At 56.6% G+C, this 12,024-nt stretch overlaps 1 protein-coding gene across 2 annotated transcripts in view; it reads left to right on the forward strand.

Annotated features, from left to right (window-relative positions):
• Nucleotides 1–12,024, forward strand: part of LOC140211756 (uncharacterized) — a 43,857-nt gene that overhangs the window by 8,752 nt on the left and 23,081 nt on the right. The window contains exons 3-6 of one of the 2 annotated variants that reach the window (XM_072281902.1): nt 241–318; nt 1,585–1,648; nt 2,076–2,161; nt 3,586–3,763. In XM_072281902.1, coding sequence (XP_072138003.1) covers nt 241–318; nt 1,585–1,648; nt 2,076–2,161; nt 3,586–3,763 — 406 coding nt within the window. The other variant, XM_072281911.1, reaches the window with a different exon arrangement.

Here is a 12,024-nt window from a genome sequence, read left to right on the forward strand (position 1 = left end):
TTGAGCCTGCGTTGACCCTCCCCCCCAGTCCCCGTCCACTACAGTCCTGGTCACCATCACCCTCCGCATCAGCGACTCCCGCTGGGATTGTCCACGTTTGCTGGGAATGGGTGAACAAGTGGGAAGTGCATCGGGGGCGGATTCACTGGGAAGGAAAAATGAGGTAAACTCCGCCATCGCGGGGAGCGGGAGGGATCGGGGAGCTTGGGTGCGGGTCTGATGGTTCTCTTCCGTTCCCAGGCACGGATCATCGACCGTATGGCAGACGTTTTCGAGGAAGAGGAGCCGTTCGGCCAGGTGCCGCCGGCTGGGACAGAGGTAAATCAGGTCCGGTTTCTGCAGGAGCGTGGTGCGGTACCTGATCGGTGGGAGTCGACCATGGACGTTGTGTCCCGGCGGTCCGGATCTGCAAGCCAGGGCAGTGCAATATGGAGAGCAGGCTGTTGGCCATGTAGCAGCTGCCGCTCTCCAGGCAGCTGAAGAATCTAAAGTTACTGCAGAGACCGACACAGTTTAGGACCAGCATCTTCGCAGGAGTTACCAGTTAGCATTAAACTCAACGTAAGGCGTCCAGCTCCGGACTTTCCCTTGGGGCTCACTCCCAAGCGAAGTTTGAGACCAGAGTCTTCCTTCTCCTAGATGAGCTGCCAACCACGGCTGACGAGCCCCATCGCCCGAAGCAACTGGTTTTAAGGTGCCAGTAACCCGCCTTCGCCCCTTCTTCTGTCAGTAGAAACGGCTCCGACGGGCTTAGCAGCTAAGCCACACGTGAAGGCCAGGAGCTGGACTTGGTTGTCAGAGGCTATCTGAGTCGCACAATATTTGGAGCATTTAATAGGTAGTGGGAGATTCCCCCCATTAACCCCTTAACCTTAAGGAACCAGGTGAGGTACACGTAACAATGAAAACCTTGCAGCATCACAGGTACTTGGATACGGGCCATGCGCAGAACATAAATAAGGTGTAAAGTATCGTACAGCAAAAATAGACTGTGCGAAAACAAGATCTGAGTGCAGTCCCTGGTCTGTATTGTTCCGTTGCCCAGGTGGGGTTAGCGGATGCTAGCCAGTTGTTTCAGCCCCTCTCGGTTCCACTTTTGCGAACAGCCGCTCTCCAGCCCCTCCCAGCAAAGTGGGGGGGGGGGGAACGCAGGGAGAGGAGGAAGAAGAGGGAGTTTGTTGGATTATTTACAGATACATTGCAGATTAGGCCCTTCTGGCCGAAGAGCCTGAACCCCCCCCCCGTTTAACCCCAGCCTAATCACAGGACAATTTACAATGACCAATTAACCTACCAACTGGTACATCTTTAGACTGGGAGGAAACCAGAGCACCCGGAGGAAACCCACGGGTTTACGTGAAGGACGTGCAAACTGCTGGCAAAGGGTGCTGGAATTGAACTCCGATCTCCAAACTCCAGCTCTCCCCCCCCCCCCCACCCCGAGCTGTTTGTGTCATGCTAACTGTTACGTTACTGTAGTGCCCTAGTTGAGTTGGTGTGATGAGGGATGGGGTAAGAGAGGGGGAGGTGAGGAAGTTGGGAAAGCCCCTCTCTCATAACCAGCTTCGTTTATTCTCTCTCTAGGAGCTGTCGGTGGAGACACTGGGAGCCGGGGCAGATGAGTGGCTGGACGTCTCCCGACCCTCGGGTAGGAAGTCAAACAACTCCCCTCTTCCCTCATCTCTTCATCCCGCCCACCTCCACCTCACTCTCGCGCCCTCCTCCCTCTCACGTCACCCCTTGCCCCTCCCACATCGCCCCACTATCTGACTGGGAAAGGCTGCACATTTGGAGAGGCTGGTCCCACACTGAATACCTTCCCAGCCACTGTTCCCCATAGTCTGTATGTCTCGGCACAGGAAGATCCTATGGAGAACCGGTTCTACTCCTCCATCCACCACAGACTCTTATGACAGCGGAGTAAATGTTGCCCTCTGGGGTGAGTCTCCACACCCCTTCTCCTCACCTGTCCTCATTCCTGCCCCCTCACCGTCTTGCACGGGCATGGCTGTTGGTGCTGGGAAGAGGCTGCGATCTCAGGAAGGATAGAATTAATTTTTTCTCTTTTGGCGCAGTGAGAGAGAAAATTCTTGGGAATGCAGAGGCAGAAGAAATTCCCTCGGACTTGGATTGGAATGATCAGATGTCCCTCCCACCCCAGGTAGGTGGTACTGAGAGCCACATCCAGATACTCGGCTGGGAACCTGTCTCCCAGGTGGGGCAGAAATTTCATCTCAACCCAGGGAACCTCCAACACTCGGTCATCCCAATAGGAATGTCCAGAAAACCAAATCCCATTTGTAGTTCTACACTGTCACAGGTCCTGTGGTGTTATCTTAAGGGTCAGGTGAATTCTACTGCAGATACTCCCACGTCCTGGAACACGTTAGGGAGAGCTTCTCTCTGTGTCTGAACCCAGGAGTGTGTGATGGGACAGTACAGAGGGAGTTTCACCCTGTGTCTGACCCCGGGAGTGTGTGATGGGACAGTACAGAGGGAGTTTCACTCTGTGTCTGACCCCGGGAGTGTGTGATGAGACAGTGTAGAGGGAGTTTCACTCTGTGTCTGACCCTGGGAGTGTGTGATGGGACAGTGTAGAGGGAGTTTCACTCTGTGTCTGACCCCGGGAGTGTGTGATGGGACGGTGTAGAGGGAGCTTCACTCTGTGTCTGAACCCGGGAGTGTGTGATGGGACAGTGTAGAGGGAGTTTCACTCTGTGTCTGACCCTGGAAGTGTGTGATGGGACAGCGTAGAGGGAGCTTCACTCTGTGTCTGAACCCGGGAGTGTGTGATGGGACAGTGTAGAGGGAGCTTCACTCTGTGTCTGACCCTGGGAGTGTGTGATGGGACAGTGTAGAGGGAGTTTCACTCTGTGTCTGACCCCGGGAGTGTGTGATGGGACGGTGTAGAGGGAGCTTCACTCTGTGTCTGAACCCGGGAGTGTGTGATGGGACAGTGTAGAGGGAGTTTCACTCTGTGTCTGACCCTGGAAGTGTGTGATGGGACAGCGTAGAGGGAGCTTCACTCTGTGTCTGACCCCGGGAGTGTGTGATGGGACAGTGTAGAGGGAGTTTCACTCTGTGTCTGCCCCTGGGAGTGTGTGGTGGGACGGTGTAGAGGGAGCTTCACTCTGTGTCTGAACCCGGGAGTGTGTGATGGGACAGTGTAGAGGGAGCTTCACTCTGTGTCTGACCCTGGGAGTGTGTGATGGGGCAGTGTAGAGGGAGTTTCACTCTGTGTCTGACCCCGGGACTGTGTGATGGGACAGTGTAGAGGGAGTTTCACTCTCTGACCCCGGGAGTGTGTGATGGGACGGTGTAGAGGGAGTTTCACTCTGTATCAGAACCTGGAAGTGTTTTTCACAATTATTGTTACTAACTCATTACTCATTGGTAATCTCTGCACAAAATTACCATGGCAGATGAGAGAATAATTCAAAAAGTTATCATAATTTGGGCATGCACTCTCGAAAAGGTTGGCCGTCACTAATCTAGGGTTACTGGGCTCTCATTCCCCACCCAGTTACCAAGCATCACCTTTGTCCAACGCTTCTGCAGCCAATAACCTGTCTTCTGCCCTCTCAGACGCCTGGAGGCTCCCAGGATGTCACGCAAGACGTCTTAACAGAAGCTGGGGCAGCACCCTGTGCAGACGCTGACTCTCGCCCCGTTACAGCAGCCAGTGGCGAACGCAGCATGCTGGAAGGGACAGAGGAAACCAGCACCGAGTCTCCAGGCCAGACGGTAACCGGTATTCCACCAGGTGAGAGCCTGCTTGCACCAAATCAGACCCCATTGCCCCTCTGTGACTCTCCAGCCTGGGGCCCTGCATACGCTTCTCGTCACCGTGCTGTGGGAAGGAGGTGATCGCGCTGAAGCAGGGTGCAGCGGCGATGCCACACAGCGTTGCCTGGGACAGTGTGTTTCAGTTAGGAGCAGAGATGGGAGAGTCTGACTCTGTGTCTGACCCCGGGATTGTGTGATGGGACAGTGTAGAGGGAGCTTCACTCTGTGTCTGACCCCGGGACTGTGTGATGGGACAGTGTAGAGGGAGCTTCACTCTGTGTCTGACCCTGGGAGTGTGTGATGGGACACTGTAGAGGGAGTTTCATTCTGTGTCTGATCCCAGGAGTGTGTGATGGGACAGTGTGGAGGGAGCTCCACTCTGTGTCTGACCCCGGGAGTGTGTGATGGGACGGTGTGGAGGGAGTTTCACTCTGTGTCTGACCCTTTTTTTTTTTTTTTTTTTTTTACAAAATTCTTTATTACAAATGTCGGTGCTATACAATATTTACAAACCCAGTGAATAACACATTTACTACACTACAAACAGACAATACATGTTAAACCAATATATTGCCATCCTCGTCAATGATGGCATTTACACCCCGCGGAGCCCAACGGTCCCGGAACATCTCGACGGTCGCCGTGGACTGTGCGTATTCCTTTTCAATGTTCACCCGGGCTCGAACATACCCCCTAAACATAGCCAGGCAGTCCGCCCGGGGAGAACCTCCTGCCACCCTTTTCCAGGAGCCATGGATGGCAATTTTCGCCAGCCCCAGGAGCAAGTTGACAAGGACATCCTCATCCCTCTGTGCCCCCCTCCTTACGGGATGACCATATATGAATAGGGTGGGACTGAAATGCAACCAGAAGGCGAGAAGCAGCCCACACAAATACGCGAAAAGGGGCTGCAGCCTCACACACTCCACGTACATATGGTACACGGTCTCCTCCAGCCCGCAGAAGTGACACGCGGCTGGGAGATCCGTGTACACACTAAAGAACTTATTGCAGGGCACCGCTTTATGCAGCACCCTCCAGCCGAGATCCCCAAGGTGCATGGGAAGGACTCCCTTGTAGAGGGACTTCCACTGGGGACCCCCCTCACCTCCAGGTGAAAAGACCGACCGCCATGGCGTGTCGGGACGGTGGACAAATGCTAGGAAGTGGAGGGTGTGGAGCAGCAGCCCATAAAGGTACCTCCTGCCTGCATCCCTAAATGGGATTGTGGGTGTTGATGAAAGACGGCTCAAGTTGTGTGGATTCGTCTCTCGGGTAAGGCTGCGGGGCCTGGGCCCGACGAGCAGCTCAGCCCGAGTCGTTCCACACACCTGAGCCGCACTGACATCCGTTGAGACAGGGCAAGGGTCGGCCAGGACCCCGCCCTCTGCCAGAGGAGGGGATTCCCGGCCTGAGGCAACCATGTTCCAGACTCTCAGTAGGTCCTGATAGAAGCCGGGCAGCCTCTGCAAAGCAGCACGGCTGACGCCCGCCGGTGGTAGCTGCATATCTTCGGCAAGACAGCAGCCCCTCCGGAGGAAGAAAGTCGCCAACACGTGCCACCTGGGAGGGTGCTCGGCGTACAGGAATCTCTGCAGCGTCCTGAGGCGGAGAGCCGCCAGTCGTGTGCGTACACACACCAGCGACTGTCCGCCCTCTCCTTCTGGGAGACTCAGAACCGCTGCAGAGACCCAGTGCTTCCTGTTTCCCCAGAAGAAGTCCACTAGCTTCCTCTGCATTCTTGCGACAAAAGGGGCAGGGGGGGCCAAGGTGACCATCCGGTACCACAACATGGAGGCCACCAGCTGGTTTATGACCACCACCCTGCCTCGATAGGAAAGCACCCTGAGAAGGCCTGACCAGCGCCCTAGCCGGGCCATGACCTTTGTCTCCAGGTCCTGCCAGTTCGCCAGCCAGGTCTCCCCAGAAGGACTCAGGTAGACTCCCAGATAGAGAAGACGTCTGGTGCTCCACTCAAAAGCTCTCATCTCCTCCGGCAGGGAGTCCACCTGCCACTGGCCTACTAAGAGTCCGGAACATTTCGACCAGTTGATCCTGGCGGAGGATGCCGCCGAGAAAACATCTTGGCACTCGCGCATCCTCCGCAGGTCACAGGGGTCTGTCATCATGAGGAGTACGTCATCGGCGTAGGCCGAGAGGACGACCCCCATGTCCGGTTCGCGCAGAACCAGACCTGTCAGCCTTCGCCGAAGAAGGCTGAGGAATGGCTCGACACAGATCGCATACAGTTGACCGGACATGGGGCACCCTTGACGCACTCCTCTTCGGAAGTGGATAGGTCCTGTCAATGATCCATTAATTTTAACTAGGCACTCTGCGGCAGAGTACAGGAGCCGAACTCGGGCCACAAAGTGTGGTCCGAGCCCAAAAGCCTGCAGGGTGCCCACCAGGAAACTGTGGTCCACCCGGTCAAAAGCCTTCTCCTGGTCAAGAGAAAGAAACGCTGCCGGGGTCCCAGTCTCCTGGAGTAGGTGGATCAGGTCCCGTACTAGGTGGACATTGTCCTGGATGGAGCGGCCCGGGACTGTATAAGATTGGTCAGGATGGACCACCTGTCCAATTACCGAACCCAGACGGTTGGCCATTGCCCGGGCGAAGATCTTGTAGTCCACGCACAAGAGGGAGACCGGCCGCCAGTTCTTTAGCAGGCGGAGGTCTCCCTTCTTGGGCAGTAGGACCACAACAGCTCTCCGCCATGAGAGGGGCATTTCTCCGGTGGCTAGGCTCTCCCCTAGGACAAGGCTGTAATCATCCCCCAGGACATCCCAAAAAGCCTGATAAAACTCAACACTCAGTCCATCCAAACCAGGGGACTTGCCCCTCCGGAGTTGCCGAAGGGCAGTGGACAGCTCCTCCCGAGTCAGGGGGGCATCCAGACGCACTGCGTCCTCTGGGCTGACCTTCGGCAAATCCTCCCAGACCTCATTACACGCCTCCGCATTTGACGGATCAGGCGAGAATAAGGACCGATAGAATGAACGGACCTCGTTGTTAATTCCATCAGGGTTCGTGATGGAGGAGCCATCGGCAGCCAGCAGCTCCACTAGCTGCTTTTGAACTCCCCGCCACCTTTCCAACGAGTAGAAGAAGGGTGAGCCACGGTCCAAATCCTGCAGCATTTGGATCCGTGACCTCACGTACGCACCTCGGGACTGCTGGAGCTGCAGGTTCCTTAGTGCGTCCTTCTTCTCCTGGTATTCCTGCCACAGCTGTTGGTCTCCAGCGGTCGGACCGAGGCGGGATTCCAGGTCAAGCAACGCTCTCTCAAGCCGCTCAACCTCAGAGCTCCGCCTCTTTGTCGACCCCCTAGTGTACTCCCGACATAAAAACCGGATGTGGGCTTTGCCCACATCCCACCATAGCCGTAGGGAGCAGAAATCTCTCCGCCTCTCCTTCCAGGAGACCCAGAAAGCTCGGAACGAATCCCGGAATCGGCTGTCCTCCAGCAGCCGGTTGTTAAAATGCCAGTACCTGGATCCCACCCGAGGGTGTAGTGGAATAAATTCCACCCACACAAGGTGATGATCCGAGCACGACACCGGCCGCATGGAGGACGCCGACACGCGGGAGACGTAGGCCCGAGAGATGTAAATGCGGTCTATCCTGGAACCTCCTTCTCTAGACCTTCTCGAGAAGGCGCTAGAGTTGGGGTGAAGATTCCGCCAGCTGTCCACCAAGTCAAAGGAGCCGACTAGCTCCTTTAACTTTTTTGCCGATGCTGGGTCGCGTCGGAGGCCCGAACGGTCCTCCGCCTCGAGGGTGCAATTGAAATCTCCCCCGAGGATGACGCAATCCCCAGGATCGATGGAGCTCAGCAGGGTGGACAGCTGGCAGAATAGGCGCGTCTGCATCACACCGCGCCTGGGAGCATACACATTGATAAAATGCAATGGTACGCCATCCAGGCGCACAACCAGGTGGAGCAGACGGCCGGGCACAACGTCCTGGACTCTTTCAATTACTGGCTGGAAGGTCGGGGCCAACAGGATCGCCACCCCGCTAGAAATGGAGCTGAGGTGGCTCATGTAGACCCCGCCCCGCCACTCCAGGAGCCAAGCAGACTCGTCCCCAGGGATGGTATGGGTTTCCTGCAGGAAACTCACCGTATACCGCCCATCCCTGAGGACTGAGAGATTGTTATGCCTGCGAAGAGGACCCCTGCTGCCGTTTACGTTGAGACTAGCTATGGTAAGCTTCATGGCGGGAGCACACTAGGGCTCAGCAGCTGTGCCCATTTCGGTGAGAGCGGAGGCGCCCTCCACCACACTGTCCGGAAAGAAAGCAAGGATACTTCTTGCCTTCCGGGCTCGAGCGGTACCAGCGACACCCTGTGACCCACCATCCCCCGTAGGAGCGAGGCTGCTTCTCCCTCTAATGTCCCTTACTAGGTCATCTAGGAAAGATTTTAGTTGCCGTCTGTCGTTCCCCGCCACCGCATTCCTCTTTCCCTTTCCCTTTCGTCCGAGGATGACTCGCAGGGACCTCACCAGCCTCGGCATGCTGGGCCAGCGTAGCGAGGCTAGTTGAGGCCGGTGCTTGGCACCCTCAGAGGTAAGAATGAAATGCTTAATTTCCTCTACAGGTATCAATGGGGACTTCTCAGGAGGGGTGAGGATGTGCATTATTTCACTATCGAAAGAGTCCCCCTCCAACCCGTCACTGCAGACAGAATCCCCATCGGCCTCCCCGCATGTTCCAAAAGATGGCTGCGCTTGTGACCCATACCGCGCAGCGGGCACCTCGCTCTTACCTGCCCGCTCCACCGTCGCATCAGCCTCATCCACATTTGCGACAGTGGAGGGACAATCCCCAGGGACTCCCTGCAAGTCATTAATTGCTGGGGTCGACGTGCACAGAAAACCGCCCTCCCCAGGGGGCAGGCATAGAGGGGAACCCGGCACCTTTGGTCCAAGGGATTCCCAAGCAGCCTGGTGCTGAGAATGAGAGAGCTTTGTCTCGTCTCCTCTTACATTATTTGGTACACTGGCCTCCAGAGAGGCGCTGACTTGTAGGTCCTGGGTGGAGGCCTCCAGGGCTGCCTCATTTGTGCAAACAGGGCTATCACAAGCTATTTGCACAACCACACCATCTTCCCCAGGACTGGTGGCAACATTTGGGGACTCAGGTTTAGAACCAACCCCTACCCGGATTCCCACCCCTTCCTGGGACTCCTCCGCATCTACATCCCCTGCCCTCTTGCGGGAACGTTCCCTTCTCCTCTTCACACCGGAGGAGCACACAGGTGCAGGCTTCACCGATGGGGCGGCGCTCTCTGTTTCCATCGCCCCGTCTGCTTGCGCACCTCCCCGAGCCCCACGCTCCACTTCAGGCGAAATGGGCGTGAGCTCTGCAGCCTCAAAGGCCCGCTTCTTACTGTGCTTGGATTTCCCCTTTGCCTTCTTACTCCGCACAGACTCCACCCCGTCCCCCACCCGAACCACAGGGAGAGGAGCAGGGACCGACCCAACCGTAGGAGTAGGGGTAGGGGTAGGGGCAGGGGCAGGGTGAGGGGCTGGGGCAGGATTACGGGCGGGGGCAGGGTCAGATGCAGGCGCAGATGCACGTGCAGGAGTAGGAACAGGGGCAGAGGTAGCTGGGGCACTGGTGCCCGAAATGGGCTCCCTCGGGTTCCGGCCGGCAGGACAGTCCCTCCGAAAGTGCCCCACCCCCCTGCACGCATGGCACCGCGGGCGCTCGGAGCTCCAGTACACCTGATAATCCACTCCCTCGTGCCGGACAGTAAACCGGCCCTCAACATCGTCCTCCCTTTCCAGCTGCATGAATACCTGACGCCGGAAAGAGATTACGGTGCGGAGGGTGCGTCTCTTAAATTTGTGTCGGATGGCAGTGATCTCCGACCTTACTTGCCCTAAACGGGCCAGTGGGGGAAGCAGGTCCTCATTTGGAATGAAAGGCTTAACATGCCCAAGCACGATACGTTGCGTGGGGGCCGTCACCAGCTCCATCGGTAAAAAGATGTTGTCTACCGTGACTCCCCTGCTTAGGGCCCGGTGCACTAGCTCTTCATTCGCCAGATAAAACACCGCCTTTCCGAACTCCTTCTCGGTGGCCAGAATACCTCCTTTCCCAACAAGGTCCTCCATTGCCTCCGTACACTTTTCTAGTGTCATTCCAGGGCGCAAAATACATTGCACCCCACGTTCCACCTTCACCGACCGAAAAAGGGCGTTGTCCGAGGCCGGGGAGGCAGCCGCCCTTGCATAACTCCCCGAAGGCCCGCGACTCCCCGGAGACCGGTCCGGCATGCTGGCGCTCTTTCCAGTCCGAGAATCCTACAGCGGTGCCGGTTAGAAGTCCTGCAACGAGTCGAATAACTGGCCGGGAAAGTTTGCAGTCGACAGTTCCTCGCTGGCTCGACGCCAGGAAAGGCTCCGTCGGACTTGCAGAGACCCAGGCCGGGAGAGGCCGAAACGTCCTTCCAGATGCTTCGGCACCAACACCTGACGAAAATCAGGAAAACAATGGAGGAGGAACGTTACCCCGCTGTCAATGGGGGGGAACGACGGCGTTTGCCTCCGGTTTTGGAGCGAAACGGCTTCCTGGCGAGTTGCCAGCGGCCGCAGCTGGGAGCTACGCAGTTAGCAGCCGCCGACAAACCCAGCCCAAACCGGCAGTAAAACTGCACACCGAGTTTCCACACCAGCGCCGTCACTCACTCGGTTGTCCAAGAGACTTTTAGAGCCACCTCCAAAGTATTCCACGAACTTTATCCAGTAGTTTTGCCTCGATTTCTCCCAGCTCAGTCAGCACAGCTCCTCTCTGTGTCTGACCCCGGGAGTGTGTGATGGGACAGCGTAGAGGGAGCTTCATTCTGTGTCTGACCCTGGGAGTGTGTGATGGGACAGTGTAGAGGGAGCTTCATTCTGTGTCTGACCCTGGGAGTGTGTGATGGGACAGTGTAGAGGGAGCTTCACTCTGTGTCTGACCCCGGGAGTGTGTGATGGGACGGTGTAGAGTTTCACTCTGTGTCTGACCCCAGGAGTGTGTGATGGGACAGTGTAGAGGGAGTTTCACTCTGTGTCTGACCCAGGGAGTGTGTGATGGGACAGTGTAGAGGGAGTCTCACTCTGTGTCTGACCCTGGGAGTATGTGATGGGACGGTGTAGAGGGAGTTGCACTCTGTGTCTGACCCTTTTTTTTAAACAAAATTCTTTATTACAAATGTCGGTGCTATACAATATTTACAAAACCAGTGACTAACACATTTACTACACTACAAACAGACAATACATGTTAAACCAATATATTTCTATCCTCATCAATGATGGCATTTACACCCCGCGGAGCCCAATGGTCCCGGAACATCTCTACGGTCGCCGTGGACTGTGCGCATTCCTTTTCAATGTTCACCCGGGCACGAACATACCCCCCAGACATAGCCAGGCAGTCCGCCCGGGGAGAACCTCCTGCCACCCTTTTCCAGGAGCCACGGATGGCAATTTTTGCCAGCCCCAGGAGCAAGTTGACAAGGACATCCTCATCCCTCTGTGCCCCCCTCCTTACTGGATGACCATATATGAATAGGGTGGGACAAATGCAACCAGAAGGCGAGAAGCAGCCCACGCAAATACGCGAAAAGGGGCTGCAGCCTCACACACTCCACGTACATATGGTACACGGTCTCCTCCAGCCCGCAGAAGTGACACGCGGCTGGGAGATCCGTGTACAAACTAAAGAACTTATTGCAGGGCACCGCTTTATGCAGCACCCTCCAGCCGAGATCCCCAAGGTGCATGGGAAGGACTCCCTTGTAAAGGGACTTCCATTGGGGACCCCCCTCACCTCCAGGTGGAAAGACCGACCGCCATGGCGTGTCGGGACGGTGGACAAATGCTAGGAGGTGGAGGGTGTGGAGCAGCAGCCCATAAAGGTACCTCCTGCCTGCATCCCTGAATGGGATTGTGGGTGTCGATGAAAGACGGCTCAAGTTGTGTGGATTCAGCTCCTGGGCAAGGCTGTGGGGCCTGGGCCCGACGAGCAGCTCAGTCCGAGTTGTTCCACACACCTGAGCCGCACTGACATCCGTTGAGACAGGGCAAGGGTCGGCCAGGACCCCGCCCTCTGCCAGAGGCAGCCATGTTCCAGACTCTCAGTAGGTCCTGATAGAAGCCTGGCAGCCTCTGCAAACCAGCACGGCTGACGCCCGCCGGTGGTAGCTGCATATCTTCGGCAAGACAGCAGCCCCTCCGGAAGAAA

This window comes from Mobula birostris, chromosome 2 (genome assembly GCF_030028105.1).
Source record: "Mobula birostris isolate sMobBir1 chromosome 2, sMobBir1.hap1, whole genome shotgun sequence".
NCBI classification, from domain to species: Eukaryota; Metazoa; Chordata; class Chondrichthyes; order Myliobatiformes; family Myliobatidae; genus Mobula; species Mobula birostris.